Source organism: Pristis pectinata, chromosome 8 (assembly GCF_009764475.1).
Source record: "Pristis pectinata isolate sPriPec2 chromosome 8, sPriPec2.1.pri, whole genome shotgun sequence".
NCBI lineage: Eukaryota > Metazoa > Chordata > Chondrichthyes > Rhinopristiformes > Pristidae > Pristis > Pristis pectinata.
The window spans coordinates 64872963-64888595 of NC_067412.1; the positions used below are offsets into that span (position 1 = coordinate 64872963).

General features: G+C 35.6%; 1 protein-coding gene across 3 annotated transcripts in view; it reads right to left on the reverse strand.

The window, feature by feature from the left end:
* LOC127573398 (kelch-like protein 4) overlaps window positions 1-15633 on the reverse strand; it is a 202641-nt gene that overhangs the window by 31892 nt on the left and 155116 nt on the right. For all 3 annotated transcript variants that reach the window (XM_052021587.1, XM_052021585.1, XM_052021586.1), the window contains exons 2-4: window positions 9240-9413; window positions 7801-7937; window positions 5336-5532 (exon numbers count right to left, since the gene is read on the reverse strand). In XM_052021587.1, coding sequence (XP_051877547.1) covers window positions 5336-5532; window positions 7801-7937; window positions 9240-9382 — 477 coding nt within the window. In that variant the 5' untranslated portion in view covers window positions 9383-9413. The remainder of the gene's footprint in view (window positions 1-5335; window positions 5533-7800; window positions 7938-9239; window positions 9414-15633) is intronic.

A 15633-nucleotide genomic window follows, 5' to 3' on the forward strand; every position in this document is an offset into this window, starting at 1 on the left:
CCAAATGGGTGACTGTCATTGGTTCCCTTTTGGAATAATTGGCCATAGACAACAAGATTCAGCCCAGTAAACACAGTAATTGGCAGCTGGTGCTTGCTGTTGAATTGCCATAAACATGAAGTAGTTAACAAATGCTCAGTAAAAATAGTGACATGGTTTTCCATGGCTAATGCAGCCTAGAAATGACTTAATTTTCATGCTGGGTTTAACGTCCTCACTTGTGCAGCCAGTCACCTCAGTGCTACAATCTATGATTAGTTTCACAGCACATTTCAGAAATAATTAATAGAGGTAGACTTACTTACACTGCCCATATCACAAAAAACATATATTCACAATATTATTTTAAATGATTACTCTCCAATGCATTTGAACTTACTCTAACTGACATGGCACTCTTGTTTAGTTGATAACCTTACCATGGTGGAAGTACTGGATGGCCCTTAAGTTAGTTTTGTGCTTTACTGATGTCTTTCATCTCTTTTTATGTTGCAAAATATAGAGTAACTACAAAACAGGCAGAGCTTAAAGTGCTGACTCCAATTGTAACAAGAAATACAAGCCATTATCCACATCCTATTACAATCTCTCACTGTGATTTTCACTGGAAAAAAAGGAACAGGAAGCCAAGTCCATTTCAGTTTACAAAAATAGGCAAAATTGTTTATCAGGATGGACTTTGTGTGTATGAGAAAGATACTGCAGCAGGAAATTGTTAATTGTTAATCTGTTCTGTTATGTCCATGACTGAAGGGATTAAACAGGATGTCCTCAGTGCACTTGGTGAATTTATTTTGAAGTCATGTGTTTTGATGAAACATCTATGAATACACTGAAGTATAGTTTTTAAACTGTCGTTAAAATATGATTTTGTCATATCCAAAGACATGAATTGAAATGCAGTTGAATGTGTTATCATAGGTTTCATGGGTAGTATTCACATTTTCTAATGTTCCAATGACTTAAAATCTTAGTTCCAAGTAAAAATTACAACCTGCTGAGCTATCCAGAGGGACCATTAAGGGAGAGACCACAAGTTAGAACAGACTCAGCAGGGAGAGGGGCAAGCAGATTAGCTCCTTTAATTTTGTCTCCACTGCACTGTAAATTCCTGTTGTAATATATTCACAGGTAATTTCCATGGCAATGTAGTGCGACCCAGAGTTACTTGTTCTGTAATCTGATGTCTGGTTTTGTACCTGGTATGCAGCACTAGTACTTCACTCCAGTGTAGTGTAGGCATGAAGCACATGCTCAGTAGCAGGCTGGTGTGAATTATTAATATCAATCTCCTGCAAATTAACTTAAAAAAGAACTTGTCTGTCTTTCATTTTTTTCATACTTCCCAGTGTTTTACATCTAGGAATTAATTTCTTTGAAATGCAGACATGTTTTATGGATAACATGATGGCAAGAATCCACAAACAGACCAAGGTAAATGACCAACCAATTTCTTTTCTTTGTGTAGATTGAGTAAGTAAATTTGGCAAGAGTTTTGGGAGAGTTTATGGTTCTTATATGAATCCTCCAGTGAGGTTGTATGTGTCTCGCTAAATACTGGTACATGCAGCTCTGGACTTACTGACAACTATAAAAGCTGATGTACATGATAGGTTTCCAAGCTGCGCCAAGAATAAAATACTGCCAATAGCAAATAAAAACATATTTTAGCTTTGGTTGTGCTGGTGGTTGTCCCTCTCCTCTGACATGAGGTGGTTAAACAATTGTTGCATTGCTGGCTTGTAAATTAGACATTTTTTAATTTCAGCAGTTATTTTAGTGTTGTCATCAGTGCTGTGAACGTGACAACCTTTCACATAAATGCAATATAAATAATCAATTCAATGTCAGTACTTCTGTGGGGTAGATAATCTCATTCAATTTAATACACTGCAGTCAAAATCTGAAGTTAAAATTCATGAAACACAAAATTGTCCCAAGGGGAGAAACTTTAGATTTAAAATACTATCTTTACTTTCAACAAGTTGAAAAATTCTTCTGCAGTAAATTTTGTTTGCAGAAGTATTTGAGCCAAAAATGCAGTGGCTATATGTTGGTGGTTCTAGTTTATCTTTGTATTGTTCTGTGCTGAGCTTTGATATAAGATGCAGACATGTGACTAATTCCCCTGAAGTATTTTTAGAATACAGTTATGATGTCAATTTTGCTCTGCTGTCATTTCTCAGCATTCAACAATGGTACATGAGTGGTTTAACATAGAAGTCTTGTTACTGCTTATTGTGTATTAAAACAGAAAATGTTAATCCCTTTCAGCTGTCATCTTCATACGCTTTTCCCAGCAGTGTTCACTTTTCCTGTTGGAGATCAAATGTTAGACAATATACAAATGGCATCAGCTGTTTACAATTTGTTTTCTATCTCCATTTTCCCTCTCCTTTGGTCCCAACTTCAGCCTCATTTGCACTATTTATTTTACTTCAAAATGGAACCCATTCCTTGCTCTCTTCCTCAATTTAAACACTTTCACTTATGATCTATGCACGTACAGGTGCATGATCTCATATCATTATGCTGACCTCCATGCAGCTCTCTTTGGTCCAGAATGGAATTTCCTATCACTGAAAGAAATGCAACAGAATTGAAACACATATTGCTTAAGTCTCTCCAATGACAATGCATGCATCAATAAGCACCATGCAAATGCAGATTTATTTAGAAATTATAACCAATGATATGGGATCCAGTAGTTCCCCTCAGAGAACTGCAGCTTTGTATCTTTTCCTCGAAGTTTAAATAAGTTAGGGTTGCTCTTATTATAAATGAGGAACAGGAAGTCTCATTTAGCCTAGATCATGACTTCAGGTAAATTTGGAAAGCATAAATAAAGTTCTGCAGTCAGAAATTTGCTCATAAAATTTGTGTAGTAAATTTAGATCAATAATCAGAATGAAATAGTAGTAATGACCATCTAATTCTTGAACCACTGTTGCTATCCCATGCATGTATGAGATCTTAATTTGCTGGTGCCTGATTTCAAAGCTAACTTGGGGAAGACCTGAATCATAGACTGTGATATAACTACAGGCTAATTTTATAAGTTTGTTGAATGAATAATTTAACCATCCAGATCAAAACATTCTGGATATAATCACTTCGTGTGCCTCATTAATTAATTTCAGGCAGTATCATAGTATAATTATACTTGGTGACCTAGAAACTTAGCTACTATTAATGGGTCATCATAAAATATTTGTGAAAGTCTCATAAAGACTGAAGTCTTCAACTGTGAGAGTCACAGAAGTGCTGTTGTGGTTCCCTATATGACACTGCACTGTGTCAATTTCAACAGGGCACTATCTTCATCCATGACAAGTTCTTGCAACTGCTGGCACCGAGTACAGCAGCTGTGATCTTGCACCCAGCTCTTAAAGGAACATACCACAACAAAAGCAAACTCTTCCAGCTACAAATTGCTACCTAATGAATAGATTCTGCAATGAAAGGAGAGACTGGAAGAAACAGGCACAGAGCAGTAACGTGAGAGAAGAAATAGACTAAAGTTGATCATCTCCTTTAGGAAATAAACTTGATGAAAGCTGCAGTGATGCAAGCTCCAGTAGAAAAAGTTCATTGTGAACACGCACAAAAATGATGCCCATTTAGATGAGACAGAAACGTCAATAATGCAACATTATTGAATAAATCAGTTCCAGTGTAGAAACCTAGTATAATTATTTTTCTCTGTCTTAATGTTTTGCTTTGTTTTATGATATGTAACTAATTGTGGGCAAAAATATTGAGAGTTTAATTTTAGACATGTCTTGGATCAGGAGTAAATGGTAGAGATAATTTATAATCTAATCTAATTGTCAATTTACAGGAGTAATTAAAAAGCAAGATTTTCTTTATTTTTAAATATTACCTCAGTTTGGAAATTACAATAAAGTCCTGAACTCATCATTATTGTCTGTTCATAATAATAATCATTTGCTAAAAGCTGTGGAAAGGTAAGACAGTTGTTTTCCTTTTTGCAGCAGCCGGTAATTCTTTAATCCCTTGTAGATCTGCAACAAGAAGGTTGGCTCAAAAATTTTAAATGCAACTAACTATTTTTAAGTATCCATGACTAATTTACTGCAGACCAGTAGTAGAACTGACATGATAATACAAATAAATGTATTATTTGTTTTCTCAGCTTTTGAGGTCACTAACACATTTATTTGATTTTAACCTGCCTGTTACATCCCAATGTTTACCAGTATTTTTGTTTGTCTACCTCGTTGATCTATTTTCATTAACGTTGAAGGCAGTAGCATTCCAAATGACCTTTCTTGTGATTCACAAATATAATACTATCTTATCTTTCTCATTGTAAGTAATCAAGGCTAAAATAATGAATTTTCATTAACACTGGAACTTCAACATCCAGGATCTAGTTTTCTTATGTGAGCAAATCTACTGATGACACAGAACATGTAAACATTCCACTTCTTACCATTTAAATTTACACTTGCTCAGAAATCCCTCAAGTTGATAAATTCACTTTTTTCATTAATTTAAACTTAAGTCTTTCACAACCCCCAAAGGTTCCAGAGCACACTACAATAGTAAATATATTCCAAAAATACTCAAGTTGTTCTGTGAAAAATGTGGCTCCTGACTTGAACTCAGTGAGGTCTGACAAGTAGCATAATGAAAAACATAGTGATGAGAAAATTGCCTAAAATTTGGATCCATTTCCACCTTTTTTAAAGTATAAACAAAGGGCATAAAAAGCAAAATGCAATTATTTTGAAACCTTTGCACTGGTGGAAGTTCTACCCATTGGGAAACTGGACCAGAAAGTGGAAGTAAGGGACACGCCCAATGGTGTTCCCAGTCTATTGCTGCATTGGGAAGACCTATTCATCCCAGGAGTCCACAACGATAGTGACTCTGAGGACAGCTTGGTCTAATTTCCCTTAGAGTTAACAAAAGGATCAACGCATGGGGAATGACATCATTCCACACCCCCCAGTAACAAAGTAGTACCTAGGCATGAAAACGACTTAGTCCTGAAAGTACCTAGTCAAATTTCCAGAGTGACGTAAAACAAACTGGAAATGGTCATTATGACTTTTGTTCCAGAGAGAAAATGGATTTTCAATTTTCTAATGTCAAAAAAACTACTGCGTGATTGAATTTCTAGGGCTATCCCTTTGGATAAATATTATAGTCATCAAATGACGAGGGAAGATTATAATTTGCAATAACTTTCACTTTGGATCAAAGTGTTAGGATCTTTTCTCTTTTGGAGAATTCCTTTATGGAGCTACATTTAAAAGCAGCTACAATGGTGGTGAAGACAAGGCTTATTGATCTGTGACGTTCTTACCGTGGTGTAGCTGTGGGCCACCTTAAGCAGATTCATGCAGCCTTGTGCATCAGCAAATGATCTTATCCCCAAGCAATTTGATGGATGGAGCTGCTTCATAAGGAAGTTGCAACACACTTCCACCACTTGAGAGAGCTGCAGAAGACAGGCTGCAGCCAATAAGCTCTCTATAGTTTCCTCCTTCAGTTCTAGGAGACCTGTGAGACATAGATTAGAAATTTTCAGCAATAAAATTGTCATAGAGTTGTAGAATCATACACTACAGAAACAGACCCTTCAGCCCACTGTAATATTCTATCTGACATGGAATTAAAAGATATTTTCATTGTGTATCAGGTCAAGTTGTAATAACAATCGAGGGTTTGGATGTTTCAAATTTTAATTTCAAAATAGGAATCTAATTCTGTTCAACTTTCAACCTTGGGCTACGATGCAAGGTCAATTTACAAAATGCTGGAAGAACTCAGCAGGTCAAGAAGCATCTACAGGGGGAAATAGAAAGTTGACATTTCGGGTCAAGACCCTTCATCTACAAGTTCTGATCATCACCACCTGAAGACACATGGTGATGGGGCCAAGTCTCTCCTTTTGATCTACCTGGGCTCCATCACCATGATTCTATCCCCTCCTCCACCGTCTCCATGTGCCCATCACCCACACACTCTTCCCACTGGTTCCCCTTCCCCACTATTCACCTCTGCCCACCCACCTCCTTCCCCTTGTTCTATGCTTCACCTTCCTTTCCTATCAGATCCCACCATCTTCAGCCCTTTGTCACTTCTACCTCTCACCTCCCAGCTTCTGGAGTTATTCCCACTCTCCTCTCCCCCATCTGCCTATCAACCCCGCCCCCCCACCATACTTGGATCCCCCTTAATTGGATCCACCTGTCACCTGCTAGCTCTTGCTTCACACCTTCCTTCCGCCTTTTGATATTAGCTATCTCCCCTCTATCTTTCACTTTAGATGAATGGTCTCGACCTGAAACTTCAACTGTCCATTTCCCTCCACAGATGTTGCCTGACCATCTGAGTTCCTCCAGTACTTTATGTGTTGCTCCAGATTCCAGCATCCATAGTCTCTTTTGTCTACATGGTCAATTTAGTTTGGCATATGTAAGTGTCAAGTTTCAATATTGCAAGATGGTTGATGTTGCAGAAATGCTCCTCAATTGGCCCATATTTTCCAAAGAAATTTTGGCGATATCCCTTGTAATTCTTTCATTTCTCCATGTAACTGTCAGCAACTTTGGAACTTTAGTGCAAATTATAGCGAGTGCCAGACTCTCAGTCAAGCGATCGCTGGTGGTTTCTCAACTGTGTTTACAATGACACAGTTCCAAAGCTCCTCATCGAGTCTGTGAACTGGCAACTTTCCCATTTTGTGATTCCTTTACATTGACAATTCACTGTGAAGATCTGCTCCAGACTGGACTGTCTCTCCATTGATCTTAATAGAGGAGAAAAGCCTAGAAGGACCAAGGGGTTTGAATTTATTTCAATGTTTTTAAGAGTTTTGAAGTGTCTTGTTTATTTATTGTTTAATTATTGAAATTCTCACTCAATCCTTCTGAAGCACTTACAACTTCTAGTTCAGTGCTTTGGCAGCACTGTGGGAAATCAATGGAAAGTGGTAGCAGGTGCAGATAACTGCAGGCACTGCTAGAATAAGAGAAGATGCATTAAGATCTGTGAAGGAATTAAATAGACGTTACAAAAAGTAAACAAGAACAGAGTCAAAGGAATGAAAATGGAAAAAGAAATAGAAAAGCCAAGTGTAATAAAAAGGATTCTGCAAAGAATAGAATGCTCCACAATAGCAGGATTTTGACCTCAACTTGCCTGGTGAAAATAGAATCCCACTCCCAATCCTCGCTGGATAGATGATGAGACTGTGAGACAAACTGGTCAGCTCTCCCTATCCCCATCAGATATCCTAACATCTCTGGTTCAGTACAAGTCACATATACAGAACAGAGAGCAGCACGTGAGTGATGTTGTAGATGTTCCATGGGTGTATATAATAGTTCATCATTTAAATCTGACATTATTGTAACTCTATGGATTGTTAAGCTTGAAAAATTAGTTTAATTACTCCATATCATGGAGCTCTGTGAGATCCTTGACTTTTTAAATGGCATAATATAAGTACTAAGCGGGCATCAGACACTTGATTCCTGTTTGTTTTTGCATAGCACTTGAGCATTTGACAGTTTTCCAAAATAGAAACAATAACGCAAGTCTTGAAGTCTTTCATATAAGTTCAGAAGTTAAAAAAAAACTTTCTAAGCACACATCCTTATGTTAAAATATGTTCAGTCCAATTAGTTGACTCAGATGTATGGACAAATACATCTGTTTTTTTGTACATCAATTGGAAAGTTGAAGTGGAGTTTGACTTTCAATATAAATATTGTTACTGGGCCAATAAAATGTCAATAAATATCAACCTGTATTAAAGGTTACCTGTGTAAGCATAGTGAACAAGTGCTTTAAGTGCTTCTGGGTCTACACCCTCCATCTTAATTTCTTCTTGCTTGGCCTCACGTACATCATTTGTAAACATGGCAGCAAAATAGTCTGAAACAGCGCTGAGGACCAGTCTGCAAGTGGTGGAAATAACATCAATGGTAAGTAGAAAACTTCAAAATAAAAATGTAGCACTAATCCTTCTGTCAACTTCTTTGCCCTGAATGCCTCACATTAGTCAAAGAAATTGTTACGTATCTATTTAATGTTTTTCTCCAGGTCAGGTCTTTACACAGGAAAATTATGTAAGAGTAGCTGGCTACAGTTAATGGACTTGATTTTTGTTATCAAGTAAACATTATGCTAATTACGAGTGAGGTCATAATGAATGATAAGTTAAGCAACATGACAAAAAATACTGAAACTTAGATTCATATTTTGATGATGAAAATCATCAACCATAAATTTAAATTTTGTCCAGTGATAACAAATATTCTTTTTACAAAAACATGATGAAATTCGCAAATTGTCTTTTAAATGACTATAAATGTTCATCCCCCAAAATAGGATTCAAACATTGATTAGGTTTTGTTTAAGTATTGACGTCCTGAGTTTTAAGCCAAAAGCCTTTAATCACCACCATCTGGTACTCCCAAGAATTCAAAACAGACTCTTGATGGAAGCGGCAGTGATGATTTAATGTTTAATTCCTGTTATTCATTTAAACTGTGTGTTTTATGAAGGTACAATTTTAGTGAGCTTCAAAGTGAATTTATTATAAGTAACAAAAATATAGCCATATTAATTTCATTTCCTCTGGTTCAGTTCTAATGAAAGAGAAGCAATTCTTTCATCATCTCAATTGTACCAATTTCTTTGTTAGAAGTGATTTTAGTTGGAAGATTATACATTGGGACTTCATTGAAAAACATAACGCTAACAAAGGTGATGACAACTAAGACCATCACTTACTTTCTCTTTATTTTACATCATCATTGACAGAATAGAAATTCATCATGTCAGGGGTATGAAAGGAAATCCTATTATATTTAAATATGTGCTATCAGGAGAATATTTAAATACTGTAATTCTTGTTGGCAGTGCTAACATTGAATTATAATGCCAAACACATCAATATTCAAGATGCCACTTCAAAGTCTACATTTGCCTATTTCAATAGGGTTTTCATACACCTGCTTTTTGCACAAGCTGTTGAGTTGACATGAAGTAACTGATAAAAAAAAGTAACTTGATAGATCTGCCTTTATTCTCATTGCAAGCATTCAGTGTTTTGAATTATCAGAGAGATATAGAGAATTTAATATTTTTATCAGCTGAAGAGCACCAGCAGTCCAATGTGACCTCAAAGGATATACATGACACTGAAACAAGTTAGACAAGTCCTATAATGGACTGAAATAAAGTTTGAACTTTACCGATGGGCGGGAATCTTGTGATCGCCAACAATTAGGAGAACATCGCACAGCTGCTTGTGTTGGAGGTAGTTCTCCATCTTTCGAAATGTTTGCTCTGCATGATTCATTGACTGGAAGAACTCATCCGAACTACCGGAACTCATCCTGTTAGAAGAACAGCTATTTAACGGCAGCCTGTAGAAAAAGGATGAGAATGTAGTGGGACAATGAAAGCCAAGCCTGGAGTCATTATTCTGTTTTCCACTCATAGGTGCTTGAAAAACTGGTGCAAAAATCAGTACATGGGCTCCTTGCAATGAAACAAACAGAACACGTGAAGCATCAGAGTGCTTTGGATTTCTCTTCGACTGAACAACAGAAAATTGGTTAAACTGTGGAGGCATATGGAAATTTAAATTTCTTAAAGTTAAGCAGAACTGTTATGAGAAATATGATGAATTTGTTTAAGAAAGCCAATTGTTATTTGGTTTTGATTAACTCATTAACATTACAATATCAAAAAGTCCAGAATGCATTCTTCACTTATTCTAAAGGCATGCTATGTTCTCCACTTTTTAAAATTGAACATGTTTTACTCACTGTTTATATTCCTCCAACTAAACTGAAATCAATGATAATTTTAAATATACAAATAAAAAAGCCAGCAAGCATTATACATCAATGATGCTAAGAGCTCAATTTAATTGATCATGCATAGGCCATTAGAGCAAACACTTGGCATATTTATAACCTGGGTTTAAAGGATTTGCTTCTGAGACAGGGTAGTATAATCATGGTTTCTATTTCTTTGACTGGAACATTGAGAGATTAACTAACAGAACTGTTCAAAGTTATGGAGAGTCAATTGGCTAGTTGAAGACAGATTACTTCCTGATCTAGGATACTACTACCTTAACATCCAGATCTTGATCACTTCAGGAAAACTTTTCTCATGCAAAGGGAAGTGGAATTTGGAAACCTCTCCTCCAACCTCTCCTCCAAATGGCTGTGGATGCTGGATCATATGTAATTTTCAGCATTGACAACGAGATTTTTGTTGGAGAAGTTTATTGAGGATAGAGGGCAAAGTGGAATCAACAATTGCAGATGCAATAAATTTGAAATAAAAACAGAAAATGCTGTTTGTTCTGACAAAAGTTCTGACAAATATTAATTGTTTCTGTCTCCATGGATGCTGCCTGACCTGGTGAATATCCTTAGGATTTTCTGCTTTAATTAAGTCAGTGGAGTTGATTGTCCATTTGAATATGAGAAAAGGATTAAGGAGCTGAATTGCCTGCTTCTAAATCTACATTGTCAAGATCACAACACTATTTTAAGAAAGAAAGTCTCTTGACATATGTTTAATGTAATTAATAGGTGTCCAGAATAACACTTTACCACTTAGCTTGGTAATCACTGAAGAACATTATGTTTACTTGTTACTTTTTTGCAATAATGAATCTGATAAATTAGGATCTTTTTAAGAGTCAAATTATCAACTTAAGTATGAACTTTTCACTCTTTTGTCGAAACATGTGATTGATTGCCTTTTTAATTCAACAACCAACTACTTGAATGCAATATGGTCCCAGCTACTCTTTCAGAAATTTATCATTTTTTAAAATCATTGATCCTGTCTGAAACTTCAGGCATATTTGATTAAGCCAAATAATATTTGTGTTTGATCAGAAAATAAGAGGGTCAATGTGGTTGAAAGTCAATTACAGAATGCAGTTTCCCACATAAATTTATTATTTTCTATTACATGAATGACCAGCCATGATCATATTGAATGGTGGAGCAGACTCAAAAAGTTACTCCTGCTCCTATATTTCAATTGTAAAATATGTCTTCTAACTAAACTTTTATTTTATCACTGGTTAAAAACTTTGACAGGTAAACAGATCATTCCAATGCATGGTCTTGCATCATATTCTCAAAACAGTTCTAAAAAATTGATAGCCTGGACTTTATGGGGAAATGTTGGCATTTACTCACATAACTACTAATGATTCATTAAACAGCCATGAGCCACTTTCGAATCACTACTCGAGCACAGAATTCCTGAAGTTGCAGTCAGCTATTAGTGGTTGTTTTTTTAAAATGTGATCTGATATTGGAATTCAGCAAGAGAAGCCATTGTGGTTTCAATGGGGAAGAATAGTTGCAATAAACAGGGAAATGTTTTGGTTAACTCTGATGTATTTAATACTTGTTCATGTAAGCACGTGAAAGTGTTTTGGGATGTTCAGTTTCTTTTTAACTTTACTCTGAAAAAAGAAATATTAAAAGTTGTTAATACTCCTATTGCATGGTATCATGCTGAACCAGCCAAGAAGTTCCATCTAGAGATTCTACAAGAGTGCACTGGCCTCATTGAGTTGCAGAAGGCCCATCTTTTTGGCTCTCTGCACATTGAGTTTTGCGGCATGGTCTCAACACTGACTGGACTGTGGGTGGAGTAGTCTGTAGGCACAATCATTGAAGCAACTGTTCAGAGCCAACAAAGCTGGGAATGGGGCTCTATCTGCTGTGAAAGTTCAAAGTGATTTTAAAAGCTTTTAAATAATGTTGACTTTCAGAAAAATTCCAAATGTATTGAAGTGATTAATTTAAAAAAAGTTAATTAATAACATACAGAACACTTAAAAGTAATTGAAAACAGAGAACTAAAGCAAAATAATTAAAATAGAATCTCAGCTTTATTTTGTCATCATATCTGGAATTATGTTGGGGAATCCCAGAAAGACTGAGCCCCACCACTGAAGTCAGACGATAAAATCCAAACTTTCCCATTTGAAAACTCACATGAATGGAAGTGCAGAACATCTGACATCAGTGGTTTCAATCAGAATTGTCAGTGTGAGACCTGGTGCAGTAATTTTTAATAGCAGAGTTTCAATAAATTTTGAATGGTTCGGAATGTCATTGAATGCCTAAAATATTCAGGTTTTTTTTGACAGCTTTGATATATCTGACTGCCTTCTTTTTGTGGGTGTGGTTTGTTCCACCCACCCCCCACTCCCAGCCCCACCATGAACTCCATGTTATCCCCATCAATATGCAGGGCTTCTCACTGAACCACTTCTGACCCACATTCCCACTAGCAAACAAGGCTTGGATAGTTTGAACTTTTTTCATTGGTCTACAGTGAGCAGGGTTTGCAAGCACAGGTGACTCGCAGCTGACTATGACTTCTGTCCCACTGACTTAATCAATTAATGATGAAACATTTGTGATAAAACAATAACATCTGGAATACCTCCCAGGATTCTTTTCATGTTAATTGTATTCAATTCCTAAATCAAACATTTAACTTAAAAACATTTGCTTCTACATAATGTCCAATGATTCTTGTTTAGTAGTGTAATCTTTATTTATTTTGATACTTTATTTCAAAATATGAATAAGAATTTCAAACAAAAAAATGCATCCAACACATTTGCAAAGAATCCATAATATAATAATTTCAATTGGCTTATATTTCCCAGGAACTGGAGAATATTGAATTATCATTCATTTTTCCATTGGTTTTCATCACAAGCTTTTATCTCTTAGTTAATCATAAATGGCATCACAACATTTAAAAAGAACTTTGGAGCATGCAATGTAATATATCATTCATATACAATTAATGCCAAAATTGGAGTGTACCAAATGAACCGCCATTTATTTTAGTTGTCCAAAATGCGTATTTTATGTGTAATATCCAATCTCATAAACATTTTTATTGCTGCATATATTCCATATGACTAAAGTATTGGAAAACATCATCAGGAGGTGCTGGAGTAATATTCATAGTTTTTAGAATCCCAGATTAAAGCATAAAATATCTTGGCAAGGTAGCATGTGTTTATCACAATTCAACTGTATTGTCAAATTAATTAATGGGGATTTTGACTCTATTTTATGTGTACATCCTGTTACCATTTTCAGCAACCTAAAGTCAGGAATCTTCACTGAGGCATAGGACGGAAATTCTAAAGACGTTTAAGCTGTCAGCACTTTCTGGTGTATTTATAATTGAAGGCAGACAATAGGAGGAAAAAAAAGTAAAAACAATGGATTGAGAATCAGTTATTTCTTGCCTTGAAATCTCACCAGGCCTTTAAACCTCACCAAATGTTTTATTATCCAATATCATACATGATCTTTTATAGCTGGAATATTCTACGTGAACTCAGTTTTTCAGTATTTTCTTATTTAATGTTGATACAAACTTAATCATTGCAGAAAACTTGGAACTTATCAGCTATGGATGATGTGCATGTGCATGTGTGTGCAAATACACACATGCATACACACAGACTCATGCAATTTACTGGATGGAAATAAGAAAGAATTTAACAAGATATGATAAATTTTAATTACATTATTTTCATAAATATTAATCATGGAAAATGCTGTTAATAAGATCACACAATAGCAAAGTGGATATTCTCAAAGGGACACTTTCAATTGTGGCACAGTGGAACAGCTGGTAGACCTGCTGGCTCATCTCTCTAGTGACTCGGAATTGATCTTGACCTCCAGTGTTATCTGTGTGAGTTTGCATGTTCTTCCCGTGACCATGTGAATTTCCCCCAAGTGCTCCTGTTTCCGACCACAACCCAAAGACAAGCAGGTAGGTTGATTGGCTACTGTAATTTGCCCCCAGTATAAGTGGGTAGTAAGAGAACTCAGAGAGAGGGGATGGGAGGGGGGAGATAGTGTTGATGACATGTGAGAGAGAACAGGCTGGAAAAAAATGTGGGAGAGTGTGATTGACGTGATTGCTTTGAGAGCCAATCGAGACTCAACAGGCCAAATTGGTCTCCTTCTATGTCATAACGTAATATGAAAACATGAAATAATAGAATCTTTGTACAGGATTGGCGTTAATGAATGAATGAGGGTGCATTGTAAGATAACACAACCAGTAAGGATTTTGCTTTACCTTGCTCCAGGGTATTTTTTGGAAACCTTTGGTAATTTTTTTAATAAGTCAGAATTGCCAAAGAACCCTTTCCTTCATTGGTTTGCTTTACAATTCCCCTTTCAACCAATAATATAATCTATTTTGTTACAAAATGAGGTTATTTATATATTCCAGTCAAACTGTTAAGCAGCATTTGTTCTGTATATATTATACTAAAACTAATTTAAAAATAACTAAATAATAGCAAGTTTGAAGCTAAATTTGTATGTTGGTTCTGTGAAATGTTTTGACAAATTGGTTAATTATTTTGTAGTGCATTTTCACAGTGTAAGTGGTCTTTAATGCATTTAACATATTTGCGCATTTAAATTCACTATAATTACACAAATATTTCTTGCAACAGAAAACCTAGCAGCCTCATTGTGAAACAGGCTTTAACAATTTCTTCATTTACACAGAGTCAGTATTGGTACTGAAAACTCATTCTAGTTCTCTGTATATGCTTGATTCGATAACTGCTTTTAAACAAGCAAAATGATGACATTGTGTATTCAATCACTGTTATATTTGTCACTTTTATTTAGTTGAAATATATCTTCTTATTTGATCAAATATTGCACTGAAATTTTTAGGAAGTTCATACCATGGCCATTTGAAGTGTCAGGAAGAAAATAATGAATGGCCACTAAGTGCTACATCAAATGTTAAACAGAAACAATACATCTATTACTTTGAACATCTTTGAATTTATTATTTTGATGATTATAACCTTTATGACCATGAATACATTTTCAGTGTTTTAGTAACCCACAATTTATGCTGCTCCTTTTTACTGTTAAGCTTACGCCATTTATGTCTTCTCCACTTTATTATAAATTGTTTAATGGTCAGATTTATTGTTGTATGCTTGGATTTTCCATTGTTTTTTTTTGGAGTATTTGAGTAAAGGATCACTAATGAGTAGGACAATTTACACAGCAATTAATTAATTATTCTACTTAGTAGTCAGCTAAATTATAGTTTAATGAGTTTAACTGGTGATAACGCAGTTTTAATCTGATAACTCTGAAAGGATGCTGTTGCAATCTCTCTGGAAGACCAATGGACTTTGTTTCATATATCATATGGAGCACCTCAGTCAATTCCTGCAAGAGTCCTAGCACCCTGGATCAAGAAAGGCAACCAGTAGATTCAGATTAACATAATCAGACGAGATGGATTTTCCCTTAAGAATGTTAATATTGTATAAAGTGGTGCAAGTGATGAGAAAACACACAACAATAGTTTCCTGGAGCTATTGCAGCCTCAAATTACTTACTGCATATTGATTGGGGCATTCAAAAAAACTGTCAGTCATCCAGACTAATGTTAATGCTGTTCTGAACATTAGTGTTTTACCAGACATTGCAGCGCTTGGGGGAGATGATAAAATTTTAAACAGATAACAGCTATTTGCTTTTCATATTTCTTTGCAAACTCAGGATAATTAGCAGC